General features: G+C 44.8%; 1 protein-coding gene across 2 annotated transcripts in view; it reads left to right on the top strand.

The window, feature by feature from the left end:
* LOC116954949 (ceramide transfer protein-like) overlaps positions 1–24,910 on the top strand; it is a 46,884-nt gene that overhangs the window by 16,126 nt on the left and 5,848 nt on the right. The window contains exons 3-11 of one of the 2 annotated variants that reach the window (XM_076052714.1): positions 4,442–4,549; positions 7,570–7,708; positions 8,415–8,501; positions 9,514–9,671; positions 10,811–10,903; positions 18,699–18,785; positions 21,008–21,100; positions 22,827–22,922; positions 24,624–24,756. In XM_076052714.1, coding sequence (XP_075908829.1) covers positions 4,442–4,549; positions 7,570–7,708; positions 8,415–8,501; positions 9,514–9,671; positions 10,811–10,903; positions 18,699–18,785; positions 21,008–21,100; positions 22,827–22,922; positions 24,624–24,756 — 994 coding nt within the window. Of the gene's footprint in view, positions 1–4,441; positions 4,550–7,569; positions 7,709–8,414; positions 8,508–9,513; positions 9,672–10,810; positions 10,904–18,698; positions 18,786–21,007; positions 21,101–22,826; positions 22,923–24,623; positions 24,757–24,910 lie in introns of both variants that reach the window. The other variant, XM_032975817.2, reaches the window with a different exon arrangement.

The raw sequence follows: 24,910 nt of genomic DNA, 5'->3' as shown, positions 1-24,910 counted from the left end.
TTGAAAAAATACTGTGATTCCTCAGTCTCAAAATAATGCAAAGTTCATAATGTGCCCATTGATAAGGGTGCATTATGCAATAGCCCTTGCAATAAATGCATGATAACAGCCGATAGATTCTGACATTGCATGCGATGCTGTATTTGGCTTCACTCTTCAGCCACTGCCATATGCAGTGCATGGGATATATTTTAGGTCCTTAGAATCTCAACCTCATGCTTTTTACACCCCTGTTAAAAATGTGCTTGTGGGAGGTGTTTTGAGGCTCTCCTGTGGAATTGTTGGCATTTATCTGCAGCTTAAAACATGTAATACGGAAACTGGTAATACTGGATGGGCGCGGGATTTATTTTATTTTAAAGGTGAACGCATGTACCCTTCCCCCGGGTGCTTATCATATCTATGATGTACTCTGTTAAGTTTACGGAATCGGGTGGTTCGGGGGGGATCAAAGGTCAGAGCATGCCGAGTAGCCACTGCTGAGATCCTTAGTTTGAATCTCGGCAGCTGCCCGTGAATCAACTGGGTTCTCAAATAGAGAGTTGATGTTCTCAGCCTCGGCAATATTTGGTTAATTGTCATTTGACAAAAAATACTTTATGACAAGGTGGGAAAGTGTTCTCTCCTCCTTTGTGAATTAGAGGTGACTTGAAGGGATTTCAAAAGTAGCTCTGTGGAATATGCTTCTCTGGACCATGCTATAACATGAAGGGTTCCACTGTTCTGCAACAGTTGTGAATGGATTATTAGTTTAATGATGTGATGCTGATAGCATATTAAGTATAAAATCGGGGGAGAATTTTTTTACATTGTTCCATTCCTGAGGCTCTCAGCATGTGGAGTGAAATGTTTAACTTCATGCTGAACAATACACTCTACAACTATAACACATCAGAGTACATAACACATCAGAGTACATAAGAAATACTCAAGCCACGTACACTTTACGTATGAAGGAATCAACACATTACAAGCTGTGCAGAATGATTTAGAACATTTCTATGAAGCTGCTTGCCATGCCTGCGAGTGAACATTGTATCCAATGCAGTTTCCAAAGTTGATATTTACTAAAGAACAGTTGTGCACAAAATTCCAACCAACCTTTACTGAGTGCAATTTTCCAATCTCTTTCATTTAATGTTCCAGCTACAGTGAGAGAAAAAAGTATTTGATCCCCTGCTGATTTTGTACGTTTTCCCATTGACTAAGAAATGATCAGTCAATAATTTTAATGGTAGGTTTATTTGAACAGTGAGAGACAGAATAACAAAAACATCCAGAAAAACGCATGTCAGAAATGTTATAAATTGATTTGCATTTTAATGAGGGAAATAAGTATTTGACCCCTCTGCAAAACATGACTTAGTACTTGGTGGCAAAACCCTTGTTAGCAATCACAGACATCAGACGTTTCTTGTAGTTGGCCACCAGGTTTGCACACATCTCAGGAGGGATGATTTTGTCCCACTCCTCTTTGCAGACCTTCTCCAAGTCATTAAGGTTTCGAGGTTGACGTTTGGCAACTCGATCCTTCAGCTCCCTCCACAGATTTTCTATGGGATTAAGGTCTGGAGACTGGCTAGGCCACTCCAGGACCTTAATGTGCTTCTTCTTGAGCCACTCTTTTGTTGCCTTGGCCGTGTGTTTTGGGTCATTGTCATGCTGGAATACCCATCCACGACCCATTTTCAATGCCCTGGCTGAGGGAAGGAGGTTCTCACCCAAGATTTGACGGTACATGGCCCCGTCCATCGTCCCTTTGATGCGGTGAAGTTGTCCTGTCCCCTTAGCAGAAAAACACCTCCAAAGCATAATGTTTCCACCTCCATGTTTGACGGTGGGGATGGTGTTCTTGGGGTCATAGGCAGCATTCCTCTTCCTCCAAACACGGCGAGTTGAGTTGATGCCAAAGAGCTCCATTTTGGTCTCATCTCACCACAACACTTTCACCCAGTTGTCCTCTGAATCATTCAGATGTTCATTGGCAAACTTCAGACGGGCATGTATATGTGCTTTTTTGAGCAGGGGGACCTTGCGGGCGCTGCAGGATTTCAGTCCTTCACGGCGTAGTGTGTTACCAATTGTTTTCTTGGTGACTATGGTCCCAGCTGCCTTGAGATCATTGACAAGATCCTCCTGTGTAGTTCTGGGCTGATTCCTCACCGTTCTCATGATCATTGCAACTCCACGAGGTGAGATCTTGCATGGAGCCCCAGGCCAAGGGAGATTGACAGGTCTTTTATGTTTCTTCCATTTGTGAATAATTGCACCAACTGTTGTCACCTTCTCACCAAGCTGCTTGGCAATGGTCTTGTAGCCCATTCCAGCCTTGTGTAGGTCTACAATCTTGTTCCTGACATACTTGGAGAGCTCTTTGGTCTTGGCCATGGTGGAGAGTTTGGAATCTAATTGATTGATTGCTTCTGTGGACAGGTGTCTTTTATACAGGTAACAAGCTGAGATTAGGAGCACTCCCTTTAAGAGTGTGCTCCTAATCTCAGCTCGTTACCTGTATAAAAGACACCTGGGAGCCAGAAATTGTTCTCATTGAGAGGGGGTCAAATACTTATTTCCCTCATTAAAATGCAAATCAATTTATAACATTTTTGACATGCGTTTTTCTGGATTCTCTTGTTGTTATTCTGTCTCTCACTGTTCAAATAAATCTACCATGAACATTATAGACTGATCATTTCTTTGTCAGTGGGCAAACGTAAAAAAATCAGCAGGGGATCAAATACTTTTTTCCCCTCACTGTATGTTGTGTGTTTGTGAACCGCTTGGGAAACCTGTTTGCCCCCCCAACAGTTTGAAGTCTGAAATGGGGGTTTGTTTAATGGTTCCATTTGGGTGACCGTTAAGTGGTGAGCAGGAGGGCTTTTTGTTTAGCACAGCCGACTTTTGATGTGTATTTTTTGTAACGATTGCCTTGAACTAGAAAAGCCCTGTTCCTTTCAACCTCTGCTCTTGTGTAGCTGCAGACTGATTTAGTTGCCTGGCCAGCCCAGCTTGTGTTTCATTAACTATTGCCATCCGCTGGAGGTGAGGTGAGGTGTCTGCCCACTGCGTTTACTTATTCAACAGATGGTTGTTCAAGGGGAAGGCTTCATAAAATCCCACAGCCCTCATTAAAAATTAATCACAAACAGGGTTTTGCTTTAAACGTGATGCATATTTATCTTTTATCATACTAATAGTTTGCGTCTGGCTGCCTACTGGTGGCGTTTGCGACATTTAAAAATGTACACGGCAGGGAGAAAGCAACATTATTTGGAGACAAAATAAGCTGTTTGTATTAAATTCCCACTTGAATAATTTGTTTTACATCAGTTTGACCCAACGTGTGCAGTCATGTTTTATACTAAGATTGCTTTCCGAACAGCTGCTTTTAGATAGGTTTAAAAAATATATATGATAAAAAATTATATATCTGCACGTTTTTTCTATTAATTAGTAGGATAAAAAAAAACGATCAAAAGGATGAATGGTGTCATATTCTTAGTTCTTTCGGTAAAGTCACGTTTAAGGGACCATAACACAAACGGTCGTCTTCAGGTGAAGACGACCGTTTGTGTTATGGTCGAAACGTCGTGAGAATTTTTATTGTTTTATATATTTTATTATTTTATTGTTTCTCTTAAACGTGACTTTACCGAAAGAATTAAGAATATGAATTACTGCAGTCACGAAAGCTTTAAATCACAAGATGAATGGTGTCATTCAACGTTTAATGTTAAACACAAAAAATAATTTGACATTGCAATAGAACACAAACACAAACCAGGCACATTAATCAATAACGGCGCCTCGAAAAGGGAATATATAAATCATGAATATGTTTGGAAATGTTTTGGACAATGGTTCTTTCTCTGCTATTAGGAAGGGAGCCATTGGCTGTAATGTCGCCTTTTTGTGTTATTGCCGAATGTATTGAGTTTTTATTTCACATTAGCCTTTCTAACCGAGTTTCGGTCTTTTCTGGTTGGAAACTAGAAAGGTAAGTCCGTGCACCAGTTGTGTGTATGCGTGTGTGTTACGTGTGCGTGTGTGTTACGTGTGCGTATGCTACACTATTGCTTGTCGGGAGCAGTAGTTTGGTGGTTAGCACGCTGCACCACGAACCTGGCGACACGGGTTCGATTCCCGCTTATGGCCAACACCAGTGACGATTATCTGAAGCGGTCATGGGCCTCCTATCCGAGGTGAACTCGGCCTCAAATTAGTACCTCGTGCAGTGTGTAAACATCGCCACTGGGGAGACAAAGGCGGCCGGGTTTGTTGCTGGCCACCCACCCCCTCTTGTGCCGTGCCAGCCTTCATAGATGCTCGCTGACAGCACTTGCTCCAACAGTCTGTTCAGGCCAAACGGGAGATATTTGACTTTATGTGTACGTGCGCTTACGTGTGTGCCTTGTCGTTTCCACGTGCCCACGGCTTGCAGCAAGAAATTATCAACGGGTCGGACTTTAACTTGCGCCGCCATGGCTCCTTGGCCTCCATCCTGTCGACCACCAGCGCCTTTTCTACCACCTCCATATCCTCTTTCAAGGTGGGCATTTGCGTGTGTCAAAAAAAACAACACAAATAGCTAAAATGAAAACCGTGACAATAACCTCAATGACAAAAAATCCTTTCCTGAAGCCCATTGCTGCATGACATGCTGACCCTGCCAAATGTATCTTTGTTCCAGGGTTTGTTATGCGTACCTTCTTTTGCCTGGATAATCAATTTTGTTATCGGCGGGGGAGTGGTGTCGCAGTGGATTACGCGCTACGCCTTGAACCCTGCGATCTGAGTTTGATTCGTGGCCATGGCTAACGTCAGTGGCGAGTGATATCTGATCCCCAGCCCTCCCCCACCCTCGGACCCTCACCAACCTGCACAGCCCATCGTGGTGGTGATGTAAGGTCAAACAACCTAATTTATCGACACGGCATGGGGAGGCCTTCATCCAACAGTTACTTGACAAAGGGCTGTAAATTATTATTTTTGATCATTGGCGAATTAAGTAGCCTAATTTTAGATTATCAGGCTTTCCTATTTTTTACAGTGAACTATGCAGACAAGGCATTAGTCACATTTGTGCATGTATTTTTTCATGTAAGAGGTGTTTTATCATGTGTAATATGTGGTTTCAAGGTGGGTTGTGTGTAATGAAATGACAAGGGTGTGATGTAGAACTGGAACATGTTTTAAACAAACAAAAAATAGCTTGGAAAAGTGGACCACTCATTTGTTAATTGTCTCATCAGCACATTGCTGCGCAATTCATCGGTTTAAATTTACACATGTTGAAGACGCGCTGTCATTTCCCATGAACTCTTCATGCCACAAAACAGTGGTTCCCAACCTTTCACATACCTGTCAACCCCTTTTCAGTACCTACCTTATTACAGACCAATTCAGACCTTATTGGTCACCTCGTGCCCTTATAAATCTGAACGTTCATCCTACAAAGTCAAGGGAGAAGCACAAACAAATAGACACTTTTTTTTGCCCGCATTGAAACGGGTGTACACCGTATGGACCTGAAAACTCAATATCCCTGTTCAAGAATACAGGTAAACCGTATGGGTTGACAGGTATGCTTTCAGGACCCCTTGTGCCATACTCAACCCCGAAACAGGACGTTGCGGACCATCATGTACCAATAATATATTTTTCTAAAATAACATGCCTCGAAAAGCACCGGAAAATGCTCATCAAAGAGTTACGTAAACGATTTGCTTGTTTTTTTTTTTCAATTGGTCTGAATAGTTTTGCAATGGGCAGTAAAAAATATAACGTGTAGGTGAAAAAAGTAACTGCGACAGTTCCGTAGACTGCTTCCCACGGCCTTGCAGACCACGAGTGTCTTGCGGGTCACAGGTTGGGAACCACTGCTCAAGAGTCCCATTACGTACGGCAGGAGCAGTGTTTGTTGTTGATCTTGTTATTGCACTGCTTCTATAGTTCATTGAAGCTTTTTTTCCTCGCTTCTCAGGTACAGAATGAGTGGATTACGTACTCGGGGCATGTTCTTGCTTGGCCTGTTTTTCACTGCCGTACATCTGATGATGGGGCTGTGTGTTTTGTGTGTACGTGTGAATGCTTTGTACGTGTGTTTTTGTGTGTGTGCAGACCCTTGCACACACAATGGACGAAAGGAATCTAAGAAATGAGTGTGAATGAATAACTTATCTTTTATTACTGTTGCTAGACGTGTTTACGTGACCTCTCAAAGCAACCCTAAGAAAAACATCTCTTTTAAGAGCAAAGGTCACCAAAGTTTGGAAAAAGGCTAATGCACAATCTCTGTTCTTTGTAATCTGTTTATTTCTTCCAAAAGTTCAGACGTCGTGTCATCTTCACAGTTAATAAATCCGTGCATTTGTGCACGCTCTCTTACAGTACGTGGGAATGACGCGCATGGGTTAAAAATGGACATGTCTTCATCACTGTGGGAAACGTGACCTGCAATTTTGAAAGAACGTAACGTCCTGTGTCTAGTAAGACTACGAGAGTCACAATGTTCGTTTGTTCGTTTCTCAATCCGCTTGTCCTGGTGAGGGTCGCGGCAGCGGCAGCATGTTGAGTAGGGTGGTCCAGACCTCTCTTTCCCTGGCGATGGACTCTAACTCTTCCTGGGGAATTCCCAGGCATTCCCAGGCCAGCCGAGCGACATAGTCCCGCCAGCGTGTTCTGGGCCGGCCCCGGGGGTCTTCACCCAGTCACAATGTTTTTATTTATTATTACCATCTCGTTATTTCCATCATCGTTAGCAATCATTTGGACATAAGTTGCGTAGATTGCAAATAATCTTTCTCACACACGCACGATTTGATGCAAATATCAGGAGCATTAGAGCGGGGGTGGTTCATGGCGCAAACAGTTCACGTCTTGCCCTATGAACCTGGCGACCCGAGTTAAATTCCCGGTCACAGGTAACACTGCGAGTGATATTGGAATCAATCAGTCCTGGAGCCCCCCCTCCCCACCTGCTTTCGCTGACCTGCACTGACCAACATGGTGACGTATGGTCAATCGACATCCGTGTGTATTATAATGGTCTGAGGAGGTCTCTGTCCTCCGGCAGTATGACAAAGAACCATAACTTGTCATAAATTATCATGAGCTTAAGATGATATTTTAATTGACGGGTTGATGCATTTTTAAACACTTAACGCATGCCAGATTCTGTCTGTAAGTGAAGATGGTCTAGCGGGAGCACGTTTTCCAGTTGCAGAGGTTTGTGGTTCGAGCCCAGTGGCTGCCCTGGTTAATACTGCAGGTATACGAACCAAACTTTACGCCACTGCCTGCTTCACCGCGGATATCATAGATCGCATGACGTTTTACCAAAAACAGTAGAACGTTGAAAATATATTACAAATTACGTAATCGGGTCAAGCCGTCCCCAGAAATGAAGCTATTTCATACTCTACCCATCTGTGAAACATAGTACCTTCGTGATAGCCTCATGCCACAGCAACGGCCCACATTCGAATTGTACGGTCGATCAGATGTGCTCCTGTGACGCTGTGAGTTTCGCTCGTTCCGCGCTGATGCCCCTCAAATCCGTGTTTGCAGCGGACACGGGGGCTGAGGGAGAAGCTGGCGGAGCTGGAGACGTTTCGGGACATCCTGTGCCGCCAGGTGGAGACACTGCAGAAGTATTTTGACGCCTGCGCCGACTCCAGCAGCCGCGACGCCCTGCACCGTGATTGTGGTGAAGTGCTCAGGCAGAGAGCGTTGTCCCTCCTGCCCTCTTGTCTCTCTCTCTGTTATCACTAGGAGGAAGCCAAGCTGGCTGTCTGTTTTGCAAACCTCAGATGGCTCGAAACGTATTATACATCCAGTGTTTTAAAAGAGCTGCAACTCTGTCATTGTTCCTCTCAGAAGGCGCCCGTGAGAACGTCCGGCGAGGAGATTAAGTGATGAAACCAGCTTGTGTGTAGGTACTAGGTGGATTATTACGTAGCCGGATTGTGGTATATGGTGTTTAGCTTGGGGAAGACCTCATCCAGCAGCGGATTGTTTATGGCTAATCTGTAATTATGTGAAAGGGATAGCTCTATATTTGTATTGGCCCTTGCCCTTCTATTAGGTGTTGACCCTGGACATGTGGTCATTCACTTAATTAAGTGTTCACTCAGTGGGGGATTGCTCATTCTCTTTTGTTACCCCCACAGGCTTGATCCCCCTTCCCCTATCCATCTGTACTGTCATCTCCCTGCCCTTGTTCACGTCCAGCCTCAAGAACTTCCATTTTTCCCCTCTTCCTATGACTAACTGCCTCTTTCTACAAAATAATATGCATGCTGCTTACGTGTATCATCTTGAGATGTGGTTGCATTCAGATGTAACTTGGGCGTAAAAAATATATCTACATAGTATCGTATTGTAAAAAAGGGATCATGCTCATTTCTTTGCAGCTGTGGGCGATGATGATGATATTCTACATGGGCCAGGTGTGAACGGACCCCACCTCCTGAATGGCAACAGCGGGCACAAGGAGAAACGTGAGAGTGAGTGCCTTGTTTGTTTGCTAACGCAGCAGCCAGCCAACTTGGGCGATCCGCCTCTTTGTCTGCTAGGACATGCACCTGTCGGCAAAACCATTGTCGCGTGCAAAGGTGTGCACTCTCGAATTGTCAAGCCGGTGTCGCATATAAATGTCATTTATCCTGGAAAGACTGAAGGTTACATTTTCAGGAGGGTCCTGCATTGGGATGTTTGGCCAGTTATGTTGGTCGAAACCGAAACACCCAAACAACACCTGCCGTGCGTAATAACCTTTGTGTATGAGAGTCACACAAATACAAAGCATCCACAAACCCTTGCTTTCAAAGTTCCAGTTTATAGGTGTGCCCCACCACGCCCACCATCGAGGTTCAGTCAGGAGAATAGGCTCTTGGCATTAGCTTAGTATTTCAGCTGTTCAACCTGTAGTCGGTACAGTAGCATTTGGGATCAAACGGAATGACTATTTCATAGTTCTCTGAACAAAGCTTGAAAGAATAAATTATATTGAGACAGTTCTAGTTTAATTTGTAAGTTAATGTTGCAGTGTGCGCATGTTCTTCACCCTAAAGGTACTTTGAAATGTCATGGTGATCTTTACGCATGCTGTGAACTTTTACACGTCGGCACACTCTCACAGAAACTTCACATTTCCAATTCTGCTCCAAATAAAGTAAATTTACTCTTATATTTTACAAACGTAATCATTTCATTGTGTCCTTTTAAATAGACACGCACCCTGTCTGATGCGTTTCGAGTCGTACCACGTATTGTTAGGCATGATGTCCGATGTTTCGCTCTTCGTGCTGGGAGCTTTTTCAGGAACTGAATTTGAGCAGAAGCTCTCCCAGCACACGGAGTAGAATGTCAGAACATCGTTCCGAACAACGAACAGTAGAATCTGAAATTACTCGAGAGAGCTGTGCAGCACAACGACGAAAACCTGCGGTCGCGTTATTAACACGGCCCCTTCCACCGCTGTCACAACGTCCCCTTTGCCGCGCCGTCCAGTGTGCTTTACGGGCCCCGGCGGCCGCGTCAATGGCCTGGACTTCAAGGGCGAGGCCATCACATTCAAAGCGACAACGGCGGGGATCCTGGCCACCCTGTCCCACTGCGTGGAGCTCATGAGCAAGTGCGACGAGAGCTGGCAGAAGCGGCTCGACCGGGTGGGTCTGATGCCACACTCTGCATTGCCCGTCCGAGTAATATGACGGTGTAGATTTTCGCAGGTCGTGTTGTATGGCTCTCCGATGTGTTTTCGGGATGTACCGTGCGTTGTTCGACGTGACGTCCAATGATTCTTGCCACGTGCTGAGAGAGCTTCAGCGACTAAATTGAACCTGCTCACTGTCCCCCTTGATTATAAAAGAGCAGCAGCAGGCAACCCTACACAATTGAGGGAGAAATGAGCCGCTCAGTTTAGTTTCCTAAAGAAATTCAGAGTGTGAAAATAAATGTCGGGCATCATGCCGAACAGGACGCGGTACCAGAAAATACATCGGAGGGCTAGCCGCCTGAGTTGTGAGGTTGTGTTTCGCTTGTTATTTGGAGGGCAGTTTGCACAAGTTGGTTGGTGAGAATGTGCATGCCATTGCGTGCATCATAACTTGGCCCCAGGGGGTTCCCATGTGCTGAAATTTTGAGTGTAATTTTGTTAAATGGGCCGTGGTTTCCTTTACATGTTGCTGGAAAAGCATCCAGGCTGAGGCTTGTTCCACCAGCAGGCAGGAAAACTGATTTATTCTTCACAATTATGCTTTCTTTATGACCAGATGGGAGACTTTGGTAAGTTATACAAGCAACAGAATCGTTAACATTTGAGAAGGTAATGAACTTTGCAAGTTAATAAATGCCTCCCCTTGCTTATCACATTACAGGCTCTTAAAAGTTCACTTTTGAACATGCTGCATTGGAGGGATGCTGCCGTGGTGTATTAGCACACTGGTCTTACAATCCAGAGGTCGGAGATTCCACGCCATCTTGACAATTGGCAAGTTTCTTCAATCGTCCTGCCTCTGTCCACCCAGAATTGTAATCAACTGGTAGGTCGTGTACGGTGGGGCCAAGTTTGGGTCCTCCCACCTGTCTCAAAATGTCTGGCCAGTGTGGAGGTAATTATCCTTTAGAGGGGCTCCCCAAAACTCTCTCAAATAGAGGTCCATCAGTCAGCTGTAGCACGAGCAAGCAATTACAAAACCACATTGTTACGCGGTGGCTGTGACAGGAATTGAACCTCCTGGGTCCATGATTAATGGCACAGTGGTGAGCGGGTGTCTTCCCCTGACTGGTCACCGTGTCCCAACAGGAGGTGGAGAAGAGGCGGCGGGCGGAAGAGGCTTACAGGAACACCTTGGAGGAGCTCAAGAAGAAATCCTACTTCAATGGACCCGATTACGAGGTCTGTTAATTGCTTAGGGTCTGGTCATTTGTGTCGATTGAGCCGTCTTACCGATTACAGTTAAAGGAACTGAATGGTGGGACTGGAATGAGCGCGGTTTTTGGGCATGTCACAAGAGGAGCTGACAAGTATCTTTGTGAAACCACACACTTGATATTCCCTTTATTGTCCGTCATGAGATTTGCTCTTGAAATCGGGCCAGCATCCCCACCAGGTTATTATATTGAGACTTTTCTATTCAGAACATTCACAGTGAGCAAGTCAGAAACTGGTCCACAGATTTTCTGCGCAAAAGTACTCCTGAAGTCAGTTATTCAATTAAATTCAACTTCATGTTTAATAGAGCCTCATGATAATTACCATCTCAGTGCACTTCACAAGGTGACGATTATCCAACATTATAGTACAACTAGTAGTAAGGTTACAGGAAAATTTGTATATATCCAAACAAGGGGCGCATCATTTATATGCTCTGTAAAGTGTATACATTACATCTCAATCAAACCAACATGTTTAATTGTTATGGCTGAAATAACCCAAATTAATTCGCAAACCAGGTTAAATTTGATTGTTTTTTTTTGTGCAGTCTTCATTTTCTGGACTAATCTTTTACACTATAGAACGCAGTTTAAAATCACGGGCAGGCTGGAACCTGGATTCAAATCCAGTATCTCAGCGATTAGAGTTCAGCATCTCTGATAATGTATTATCCCCCTAATACCACCCAGCCACGTCGTCAAGTCAGTCTCAGGGTTGCCCTCTCATGCTAAAGTCCGGAGCTAAGTCGAGGTGCCCAGGATGTGCGTGCTCAGTCACATCGCCAGCAGTAAAATCCCACACGAGTTTTACTGGTTGCCTGCTGTAATACGTTTTAGTGGAAGATAAAATTCCACTGCAGGTATGGTACAGTGTGTTCTAGAAATTCCGGGCATGTATGTATGTATGTTGAATTTCTTTCGCACTGTATGTAGCCATCCGTGCGAATCGGAGGTGCGGGGGAAGGACAATAAACTAAACACGACAATCGATTCTAAAGAAATGAGTTTTCAATCTAGATTTAAAAGTGCATAGCTCCAGTGGCTTCCTAATATCGGAAGGAAGAGCGTTCCAGACGTCCACAGAAGCGCATTTGAAAGCGTACAATGCAGTGACCACTGTCTGTTCGATGTTTAGCCAAAAAAATGTTAGTTGGTGTGGTACCCCTGGTATATCCATTTTTTTCGAAATAATAATTTACATGCAGGTTTTTTTCTCCAATGTACTGCTTGTAATGCTATTTATATTGCGTGTAACAAAAAAAATGAGAGCACTATAAAAGAGAGGTAAAAAAACAACTGAAATCACCAAAAATCACAATCCAATTCTGGAAGGCACCAATCCACTTATACAGTGGTTACTACACGGTTCAATACGACAGTGAAACTGCCTGGTGCATGATATTTCTAAACAGCGTGGAAACGCAGCTAACAGCAAGTTGGAATTTCTTTGCACGCTTGTTACATTTTTTTATGTTCAGGAGTGTGACTTTAAAATTTTCCCTGCTTAAATAATGTTTTTTTTTAAATACACAACGTTGTCGTTTATGTAAGTTTTACATCTTACAATCGCTGGGGAACCACAGGGAAGATGGAAGGCAGCCAGGTGGTGTGCCATTGCCAACAATTAAAACTTTAAAAAAGCTTTTTTATTGTACCATGTAAGGCCCACTGAGCTCTGTAGGTTTTTAAAAAAATATATATATAAGCGACCTGGCCACAAATGATAGCTCAACGAAGTGGCTTATCATGTGGAAATTTATAGCAGCCAAATACTCTAAACACATGTTTCTAAACGTGGTGGGAAAAACCTGAAGACCTGGAGAAAAATCCATGCGACCATGGGGACAACATGGAAACTCCAAATACACAACAGGCATCATGGTTGGGATTGACCCCTTGACCTGTATACCAGGCAAGGCGGTTAACATCTCGCACCGTGGTAGTTAACATCTCACCACCGTGGCGCCCGGGCTCTGCAGTCCTCTGAATTAAAAATGTTTGTGGCCAATAAATGAGTGTTTGTTTATACATGTGGGAGAAATCCAGAAAACCCACACGTGCGAGGGGACAACACATTATCCTACACGGATGGGACAGATGATATTAGTCTGCACTTTGCTCTACTATCTTCTCCTAGAAGGCCCAGGATATGGCACCTCGACGCCAACCGGATGGGGAATCCATTAACCTTCACCTCCACCATGCTGGATTGCAGGCATGCGCCACCACCGACCGGGCTAGATTATTTGGGGGGGGTCCCTCAAAAAAAGCCCCATTATATTCCGGGACGCGGTACATATGCCAGTGTTTCTTTGGGGATAAGCTCGTTCGATGAATTCACGCAATGCTTATATATAGCCTCAACAAAAGTGCCAAGCGAGAAGTGTTGTTGAGTTGCTTTTACAGTTAAGGAAGAAAATGGAACATAAACACAAAAAAATGCGCAAAGAATCTTGCAGAGAGAGAGATTCATACTAGGATTTACGTTGAAAGACAGAAAGAGGAATGCACATTTGAAAAAAAATCCCTGTTAAAGACAATTCTATTTTTAACTGTAAAGAAAAATAAGTGTACAGATAGTCCCCGAGTTACGATGGTCCGACTTACGATATTTGGATCTTACCATGGCGATAGCGATACGACAAAATTGTAAAATATTTTTAATTTCGCGCAGCTGGCAAACGCAGCAGCGTACGAGGTACGATACTGTACGTTGGGACGCTGCCGGGATGTACGCATCTCTCGCCTTTCTATTAAATTGCAGTTCATATAGGTAGGCTAAGAATTTACCTTGTTTTTTTTACTTTACATTTTACTGTGCAATAGAGTATTTTAATGAATAAATACATACAGTATATAGTTTATACAGTACGGTACTGTAAATTGCTCTGTTTTGCTAAATTATCACCATTCTTTAAGACTCCTGGGTAGGCTAGGCCATCTTCGACTTACGATATTTTTGACTCACGATGGGGTCGTCGTAACGCATCTCCATCGTAAGTAGAGGACTACCTGTATTTGGGCAGGACATGCTACTCGGAGGGATAATGGCCAATGGTCTAGAATGAATGGAATGCGTCCCAAATATATCTAAAACGAATGTACTCGGTGGGTAGGTACGAGGTGGTTTATTAAAACTCAAGATGATGAGATATGCCTGGGGAGACTTTCATCCAGAAATGTATTGATCATGGCTGGTGATTTTGTTTAATCAGTTAAGCATAGGCCCAAAATACCAAGTAGCAAGCAACAACAAACACCATTAAAGGTATAATACGTAAGAGTTAATACATTTCTTGAATTGGGAAAAAAACACTATGGGGAGGGTATTTCAAAGTCAAGCAGAGGAGGAGCAAAACGGATGTGATAAAGATGAACTGTTGAAGAGTTTAAATGCAGTGCGAAGTGAAATGTTTCGCGTTCGGTTTTGGCACCAAGCCACGGTCCTCCATCAGCATGCGGAGTGGAATTTGTGTGCGGCTTGGGCATGCCAGCGTGGCCTCGAGGAAGCACTCGTAGCGTAGGTCTTATTTGGGAGAAACTCAATTGACCTCGGTGCTAACGCATAATAAGTCGTTACAGCCCTGTGACATGTGTGTGTGTGTTTAGGTTATTATAGCAAGGTCTCAGTATGCGGTGGGGGGGGGGGGGGGTGGGGTTAGGTTCCCTGTACCCCCCCCCCCCCCCCCCCCCCCGTAAACATGAATTCGTATAATTTGGGGTTCACCTATACGAGTGTACAGTGAGGGAAAAAAGTATTTGATTAACTGCTGATTTTGTATGTTTGCACACTGACAAAGAAATGATCAGTCTATAATTGTAATGGTAGGTTTATTTGAACAGTGAGAGACAGAATAACAACAACAAAAATCCAGATAAACGCATGTCAAAAATGTTATGAATTGATTTGCATTTTAATGAGGGAAATAAGTATTTGACCCCCTCTCAATCAGAAAGATTTCTGGATCCCAGGTGTCTTTTATACAGGTAACGAGCTGAGATTAGGAGCACATTCTTAAAGGGAGTGCTCCTAATCTCAGCTTGTTACCTGTATAAAAGACACCTGTCCACAGAAGCAATCAATAAATCAGATTCCAAACTCTCCACCATGGCCAAGACCAAAGAGCTCTCCAAGGATGTCAGGGGCAAGATTGTAGACCTACACAAGTCTGGAATGGGCTACAAGACCATTGACAAGCAGCTTGGTGAGAAGGTGACAACAGTTTGTGCGATTATTCGCAAATGGAAGAAACACAAAGAACTGTCAATCTCCCTCGGCCTGGGGCTCCATGCAAAATCTCACCTCGTGGAGTTGCAGTGATCATGAGAACGGTGAGGAATCAGCCCAGAACTACACGGGAGGATCTTGTCAATGATCTCAAGGCAGCTGGGACCATTGTCACCAAGAAAACAATTGGTAACACACTACGCCGTGAAGGACTGAAATCCTGCAGCGCCCGCAAGGTCCCCCTGCTCAAGAAAGCACATATACATGCCCGTCTGAAGTTTGCCAATGAACATCTGAATGATTCATAGGACAACTGGGTGAAAGTGTTGTGGTGAGATGAGACCAAAATGGAGCTCTTTGGCATCAATTCAACTCGCCGTGTTTGGAGGAAGAGGAATGCTGCCTATGACACCCCAAGAACACCATCCCCACCGTCAAATATGGAGGTGGAAACATTATGCTTTGGGGGTGTTTTTCTGCTAAGGGGACAGGACAACTTCACCGCATCAAAGGGACGATGGACGGGGCCATGTACCGTCAAATCTTGGGTGAGAATCTCCTTCCCTCAGCCAGGGCAATGAAAATGGGTCGTGGATAGGTATTTCAGCATGAAAATGACCCAAAACACACGGCCAAGGCAACAAAGGAGTGGCTCAAGAAGAAGCACATTAAGGTCCTATAGTGGCCTAGCCAGTCTCCAGACCTTAATCCCATAGCAAATCTGTGGAGGGAGCTGAAGGTTCGAGTTGCCAAATGTCAGCCTCGAAACCTTAATGACTTGGAGAAGATCTGCAAAGAGGAGTGGGACAAAATCCCTCCTGAGATGTGTGCAAACCTGGTGGCCAACTACAAGAAACGTCTGACCTCTGTGATTGCCAACAAGGGTTTTGCCACCAAGTACTAAGTCATGTTTTGCAGAGGGGTCAAATACTTATTTCCCTCATTAAAATGCAAATCAATTTATAAAATTTTTGACATGCGTTTTTCTGGATTTTGTTGTTATTCTGTCTTTCACTGTTCAAATAAACCTACCATTAAAATTATAGACTGATCATTTATTAGTTAGCGATAGTAAGGTTTAAAACAGAAAATATTAGAAATCCATAAATCTACCAAAAGCCAAGAGTTATTGCCAAAGAATGTTCCTTTGACATTTTAGTGAGTTATACTACAATACAGCGTTTGTGTTGCTAATGGGAATATTTGAAAGAAGCAGTGTACATTCAGCAATAGGGGTGCTGTGGCTGGATAATAAATCATATTTAGAAGAGGGTGCGGGTGAAGGCAAGAAGAGAACACACAACTTGCCCAGGGCAGATCTATTAAGGAGAGGAGCCGCACCCTCCATGCATGCTCACTCCATAAGAGCCAGAAAGCACAGCACGTACAAGCGATTTGTTCCTTGCTCCAGTATAAAAAAAATAGGGGGGGTGGATAGCCAGCACTGCTCTGTTTTTACCGCACGTACTTCTGTGCTGTCGTTTCAGTGTTTCGCGCCTTCACTAACCTGCACTGACCAGTGTCATGAAATATGGTCAAATCGCCCCTATGATCTGCATGGCATGGGGAGTCCCTCATCTAGCAGTGGATTGGCAAAAGGGCTGTCTGTACGTGTTTAATGTGCAATTTAATGCATTATCGTGACCTCAACCTAGTCCTATCCACGTATAAATTGTACATAAATGTTAATGTTACATTTAATCGTATGCTTTTTTTTTTTACTTTGCCTCACAAGAGGTGTTTCATTTGAACCTTATGGCAGGACCCCGGGGTCCCATAAGCCCCCGGCTCTCGCATAAACTGCGTTGCGACGTAATTTTATGTTTGTTGAAGGCGAACGATATGGAAATCCTCTCGACGAGCTCTACACGATGCGCTAATCAAAGTTTTGTTTATGACTACGGCATTCGTCGTTGCTGCTGTGCTTGGATGACATGACAGCAGAATGATCCGCGCCAGGTGGGTCGCGGCGTCTATGTGCGCGGTGGGACGGAGTCGCCAAAAATAAAATAATTAATTACGGTGTTGACTTCCGTTTATTTGGGACACTGGGGTCCCACCATAATGTTCATTTTAAGAAATGCACTGCTCGAGTTTGAAGTCATGTGGTGGCACAGGCCTGTAATCCAGTGCTTTCGAAGCAAGAGTTTGTAGTTGACGTATATTTATAAGAATCTCAAATCTGTTGCATTGTGGTGTGGCCAAGATATTCCAGCACAGTATGTGTTGTGAACCCATCTGTGCGGACCTTGTCAGCGTCATCACCTGGTACACGTGGGTTTCCTCTGACTTCTCTGGATTTCTTTGCCTGTGAAAAACACTCCTTCATGAAACTGGCAAAAAACATCCCAATGCAAGGACCCTTCCTAAAGAGTCTTAAGACTGAATGGCACTATCCTGGATAAGGGCAAGCAACAAAGTATCAATCTTGTGCTTGTTGTCTTGCTCTTTCGGCCTGATAGTTGGATGCTTAGAGGGCCATCGTTTTTTTAATACTTTTTTTTATCGTCATTCAAGAACCCAGAATACAGTGTTTCAAAAGGAGGGCAAAAATAAGAGCTAACGTGTAACAAGCTAGACGTACTGAACTCCTTTGTTACCATGGGATGAGTGTGTCCAATCTAAAGGCTACTGCAGAAGACATAAGAAGTGGCTTGCTACCTTCACAATACAAGAACACCAAATATGGCACTTTGGGCACGTGGCTCGACGCTTCCCCTTGGTCGAGCATGCCCACAAGGTTCTCTGGACTAGAGAACCTCATGTCTGGAGGGGAATGAGGCCGTAAGGCCGGCCACAGGACTCGTAGCTTCATCAGCGCTGTCCTACCAGACAGTCTCGCCCCCTTCACCTGATGAAGGCCGCTTGTGTTGTGGCCGAAACGTCGTGAGAATATTATTGTGTTATTTTATTTTATCAATTTATTATTTTATTATCATTCTACGTGACTTTACCGAAAGAACCAAAGAAGATGGACTGCTACTGTCGAGCACTCGGGGATAGGAAAGTAGGAAAGGAGCTCGCCTTGGGGGCTTAGGGTCAGGAGTAATCACCCCCCTCAAGGATGAAGACTCACTGGGTGCCACGGTGGCGATACGTTAACTACCTTGTCTGGTATACAGGAGGTTGTAGGTCTGATCCCGACCCTGACGCCTGTAAATTTGGAGATTGCATGTTCTCCCTGTGGTCGCATGGATTTGTCTCTGGGTCTTCCGATTTGTCCCTCAACATTTAGAATCAACATGCGTTTAGAGTAACTGGTAGCTATAAATATCCACATGTTGCTTGTGGCCAGATCGCCTCTGAAAAAAAGCTATAGAGCTTAGTAGGCCTTACCTGGTAAACTAAAATAAAACATTTAATTTGTTTATAGTTTACTTGAGTGTTTTCCAGGAGTGACCATAGGGGTTGGCTCATGAATATGAATGCTGCTACGTGCCGTCTCGACGCATAAAATACTTTGGATGCCCAGATTGAATTCCTCTGAACTGCCACCTCTCCTCCCGCTGTGGTGTTGTGTGTCATGCAGGAAGGGCCCAACAGCATCATTAAGGACGATGAGTTTTTTGACGCAGTGGAGGCTGCCCTGGATAGGCAAGACAAAATCGAGGAACAGGTACCAGTGGACAGTGCGCACCATACGCTGCACGTATACGCGCGTCCCTTTTGTCAATCCACTGCTGGATGGTGAGCCTTCCAACGCCGTGCGGGTTGCAGGCGTTGTGTGACCGGGTGCCTCACCACGCTGGTCATTTTGTGGTACTGAAGCCCGTTAACATAGACGTGGGATCATATAAGTGCTGTACAACGGTTGATTTTGTTGCGCTACACTCTTGCTGACAACAGTGCAGCCTTTTAGCAGCCTCGAACGGCAGTTTTGTGTGGTGGGCACCCGTCTGAGTACTATCCAGCCTGACGGGATAAGGCGCATTAGGGTGATTTTTTACAAAGGCATGTAGACTACACGTATGGGTATTCATCATTTAAAGTTGTTTTGCTCACAATACAAACATGGAATAATGCATGTCGTGTAATAATAAGAGTTAGGAAAACTACAAGCAAATGTTACAGTGAGGGGAAAAAAGTATTTGATCCCCTGCTGATTTTGTACGTTTGCCCACTGACAAAGAAATGATCAGTCTATAATTTTAAAGGTAGGTTTATTTGAACAGTGAGAGACAAAATAACAACAAAAAAACCCAGAAAAAAACGCATGTCAAAAATGTTATAAATTGATTTGCATTTTAATGAGGGAAATAAGTATTTGACCCCTCTGCAAAACATGACTTAGTACTTTGTGGCAAAACCCTTGGCAATCACAGAGGTCAGACGTTTCTTGTAGTTGGCCACCAGGTTTGCACACATCTCAGGAAGGATTTTGTCCCACTCCTCTTTGCAGATCTTCTCTAAGTCATTAAGGTTTCGAGGCTGACGTTTGGCAACTCGAACCTTCAGCTCCCTTCACAGATATTCTGTGGGATTAAGGTCTGGAGACTGGCTAGGCCACTCCAGGACCTTAATGTGCTTCTTCTTGAGCCACTCCTTTGTTGCCTTGGCCATGTGTTTTGGGTCATTATCATGCTGGAATACCCATCCACGACCCATTTTCAATGTCCTGGCTGAGGGAAGGAGGTTCTCACCCAAGATTTGACGGTACATGGCCCCGTCCATCGTCCCTTTGGTGCGGTAAAGTTGTCCTGTCCCCTTAGCAGAAAAAACACCCCCAAAGCATAATGTTTCCACCTCCATGTTTGACGGTGGGGCTGGTGTTCTTGGGGTCATAGGCAGCATTCCTCTTCCTCCAAACACGGCGAGTTGAGTTGATGCCAAAGAGCTCCATTTTGGTTTCATCTGACCACAACACTTTCACCCAGTTGTCCTCTGAATCATTCTGATTTTCATTGGCAAACTTCAGATGGGCATGTATACGTGCTTTCTTGAGCAGGGGGACCTTGCGGGCGCTGCAGGATTTCAGTCCTTCACGGCGTAGTGTGTTACCAATTGTTTTCTTGGTGACAATGGTCCCAGTTGCCTTGAGATCATTGACAAGATCTTCCCGTGTAGTTCTGGGCTGATTCCTCACCGTTCTCATGATCACTGCAACTCCACGAGGTGAGATCTTGCATGGAGCCCCAGGCCGAGGGAGATTGACAGTTATTTTATGGTTCTTCCATTTTCGAATAATCGCACCGACTGTTGTCACATTCTCACCAAGCTGCTTGGCAATGGTCTTGTAGCCCATTCCAGCCTTGTGTAGGTCTACAATCTTGTCCCTGACATCCTTGGAGGGCTCTTTGGTCTTGGCCATGGTGGAGAGTTTGGAATCTGATTGATTGATTGCTTCTGTGGACAGGTGTCTTTTATACAGGTAACAAGCTGAGATTAGGAGCACTCCCTTTAAGAGTGTGCTCCTAATCTCAGCTCGTTACCTGTATAAAAGACACCTGGGAGCCAGAAATTGTTCTCATTGAGAGGGGGTCAAATACTTATTTCCATCATTAAAATGCAAATAAATTTATAACATTTTTGACATGCGTTTTTTCTGGATTTTCTTGTGGTTATTCTGTCTCTCACTGTTCAAATAAACCTACCATTAAATTATAGACTAATAATTTCTTTGTCAGTGGGCAAACGTAAAAAATCAGCAGAGGGTCAAATACTTTTTTCCCTCACTGTATAGTCGGACAACCCCCGTGACCGACACGGCATGGGGGAGGCCTTCATCCAGCAGCGGATCGATGTAGGGCTCCGTAAACATTCTTCTCTGCGTATGTTGAATTGTTGTCATAGGCTTTAAGGCTCACAAGGTACGGTGTTGTTGTGTTGTAATGTTTTTAGTACCAAGTGGAGAGATCGCGGACTCAACCACTGTCATCAGTGAGTTCCACGGAGTTGTTCACGACAACTGGCCAACATCGTTACACACAACAGGTAACGATGCTCCTGTCGGTCTCCTTCCAACTACTCTTTAGTACAGGGACTCCTCTACTTACGAACATTTGATTTAGGAACTTTCAGAGATACGAACAAATCTGTCCAGTTGCCTGTTCAGACCGAGAGTCGTAAGTTCAACCGCCGCGCAATAGATGGCGGTGGTGGCATCTACATCTGCAGAACTTGAAGGACCAGTGGCATATACTTCTACAGGAGATTATACTACCTTTAAAGACATTCACCGTGTTTTGTGTACACGTCGTACAACACGTTTGGAATCGACGGGGGCAAAGTTGGACTTGCGAACAAATCAACTTACGAACCTAATTCGTTCGTAAGGAGAGGAGTCCCTGTATCAAAATGGAGCTGCTTGATTAACTTAGCGTACACTTGACGTAGTTGGAAGTGGACGAGTGGCTCACGGGTCAGACCAGGGAGCTGACACCGCTGATACGTGGGTTTGAATCTACGTTACGGCGGCCACTCGTGATTAAACCAGACTCTCAAATACAGCAATTTGATTGTCTTGGCCCGGTAGGTAGAGACCCATGGACTTTATAATATAGACACCGATGTACTCATGTTAAGATCAATAGACTTACATAGAGAACCATAGACCTACATAAAAACCAATATAACCTATGTAGAGATGCAAAAATATACATAGAAACCCATATAGTCATATAGACCAAGTTGTAATTAACCTGGGTTGCCAAGGGTAGCAAGTTTGTATTAAAAATGTTTAGCATAATTTGACTGCATCTCGGAACGTATGAAAGTGTTGGTTTGACTTCCATGCACCAAAATGCTTCTCTGTCGGAGTGTGCTACGTAGGAGCGTGCACTTTTGCTCGCGTGTGGATAAATAGGTCACTTGAAGGGATTTCAGAAGTAGTTCTGTGGAATCCGATGTTACGTTTTGTTCTGTAAGACATGGCGAGAGTTCGCGGTGGAAATTTTGCCCCGTAACTTGACGCCAACAGCGCAGTTGGATTACGGAGTGTGGGGGACCTCCTGGTGTAGTGTGACTTGCAACTTGATCAAGTATAAAAAGGTTTTGTTTGTGCAGGAAATTTGCCTTTTCGCAAATTATTGCACAAAAGTCCAACCGTAGAGTTGGATTTGGACTGAATTGTACTGCACTTGGCAATGAGAGTAAGCATTTCTACAAAGCATCTGCTACGTAGGTCAATTGTGATATCTTGCCTGAAGTCGGGTTAGAAAATCAATCAGTTAATCATCACCATCATCAGCTATCCACTGCCAGATGAAGGCCTTCTGAATTTATTACTATCCTTCACAGTCTCGTGATGGTATATTTTAGCAGAGCAGTTGTAAATTACTTCATTATTAGAGACGGGCCCAGGCATGGTGAACATACGTATGCAGCCATTACGTGAACGCTTTCGACCTCAGTTGGAAAGAGTGAAGTATGCATCTGATCGACGACGCACACGCAATGCGAGCAAACGCATTGTTCAGCAGATATGTCTCCAGGCACGATTTAACAATAGATGCCGAATCTGCAGACGTTACCGAAGGTGGTAAGGACATCCAAAGGTTAGGAGCGCGTATTGTGAAAAGGTTCTGTTGCCCTTAATGCACCTTACGCTACCGGCGAACAGACCTATTGTACGAACGCTTTTAACCTCAAACCGGAATGTGTTTAAAAAAAGAAAACAATTGACGTGGCGTTGACGTGGCGGCGGCGTCGGCGCTGGCAGGTGGAGGAGGTGATCCAGAGACACATGCAGTACTCCCTGCAGGACGTGGGCGGCGACGCGAACTGGCAGCTGCTGGTGGAGGAAGGGGAGATGAAGGTGCCTGCACGTTGCTCTCTGTTTGTGCCGCGTTACAGTCGCAATGTAAAGTCACAAGGCTTGGCTACGATGACAATTACAACCTGCCCCCCCCCCATCCTCATCGTGCAAAATAGGCAACATGATGGGTACTGCTTTTTGAAAGCTACGGCTAAAGCGGGCTCTGGGTTAGTAGTGTTGTACTCAAATGAGTGCGGGGTGTGGGGGGGAGTGGTAGTGTAGCGGTTAGCGCTACGCTGTGCTAAGAACCCAGCAACCTGAGTTCGATTCTCACTCACGGCCAACACCAGTGACGATTATCTGAACCGGTTCTGGGCCTCTCCTAAGTCGACTCAGCCTTAAATGAGTAACTGATGCGATGTGTAAACATTGCCACTGGGGAGACAAAGGCAGCCGGGGGTGGTGTTGGCCACCCACCCCCTCGAGTGCCGTGCCGACCTTTATAGGTGCTGGCTAACAGCACTTGCCCCAACAGTCTGTTACAGGCTATATGGGGCATCTTTGTCTTTGTACTCAAATGAGTACGTGGTGCGATGTGTAAACATCGCCGCTGGGGAAGATGAAGGTGGTCGGGTGTGGTGTTGGCCAGCTTTACCCCCCTTTTGTGTCATACAGGCCTTCATAGGTGCTACTCGTTAACAGCGCTTGCCCCCAAAAAGTCTGTAAAGACTATACGGGGTCGGGGGGTGGGGGTCATTTTCTCGTAGTACTAACTATACTTTAAGGCAGCTGAGCCTGTCAGATGCCAATGGCACACAACAGGGTAGTGGGGCCCTCAGTAATACAGGGTGCCTCAAAAAAATGTTAACACTTACATGGGACTATCGTTTTTAAAGGAACAAGAACGGATAATACACTGTAACGTGATAACAAATGTATGTTAATCGCTTCAAAAAGTCAAAGAGTCTCCACTTATTCGCCATCATTGTCAACACGTGGCCTGGAATCTTTCCCAGTTGGTCGCAAGGGCCCGGAGTCACATTTCTTGTGGTATTGTTGCAAATTCTCAGAAGTATAAAAAATATTTTGAAGCACCCTTTATATTGGTTACTCCAGGCAGACGAACCTCACGTAGGTCAATGCCATCGATAAACCTGTGCGGAAGGAGGGAGCTGCAACCTGGTGTATTGCTCCGGCCACCAGCCATCACTTCATGAGAACGATGAAAGCTTTGGCGCAAGAGGTATTGTGGCAGCAAACGGCTGTGGCCATAATGAAATCGTGATTTTGATCTTGGCTACGTAAAGCCAAGCGGCCATGAGGCTTTACGGAAGGCATGACTCCAAACACAAGCGGTTTGATACTTGTGATATAGGAATCTAGGGCTGGGGAAGGGACTTGCACTGTTCTGCGATAGATCTGAATGGATTCTTTGTCACGTGGCACCGATAGTACAATTGGGATAGCATCAGGGGAGGGGAAATGTTTTTTTGTTTATTTAAGAACAGAAGTGATGCTACAGTGATGTCAAACATTTCTGTGATTTAAAAAATATATCAAATAAGCTTTACAAACCTGTCGGACAGCCCGTACAATAAAACCGAGTTGCCTATCGATGAAGAGCTAATGTATCTGTTGGGTTGCATCTGGACATCTGTGTCCTACTGCACTTGTGTGAGAAAAAGAGCTTCCTCTGGCGTAAAGGAATATTCTGGTTTCTGATCTCCTGTTAAAGTTGTTGTGACGCTCGTGTGCGGCCAGGTGTACCGCCGCGAAGAGGAGGAGAACGGCGTGGTGCTGGATCCACTGAAGGCGACGCACTGCGTGCGCGGCGTGACGGGCCGCGAGGTGTGCCACTACTTCTGGGACGTCGAGTACCGCAACGACTGGGAGAGTAAGAGCCGCGAGTGGGCGGGCGAGCAGCCGAACGCTACGCCAAGCGTGGCCCAGCAGCAGCCGCAGCAGCGGCGGCAGCGCGCTTGCCCCTTGTTCCAGAGGTTAAACTAAAAAGCGAATTTTATTTTACCGGGAAGGCCCACTTGAGCCGT

This window comes from Petromyzon marinus, chromosome 57 (assembly GCF_048934315.1).
Source record: "Petromyzon marinus isolate PM22_M1 ecotype Great Lakes invasive population chromosome 57, UKy_Petmar_22M1.pri1.0, whole genome shotgun sequence".
NCBI lineage: Eukaryota > Metazoa > Chordata > Hyperoartia > Petromyzontiformes > Petromyzontidae > Petromyzon > Petromyzon marinus.
This window is presented reverse-complemented; position numbering and strand designations above follow the sequence as displayed.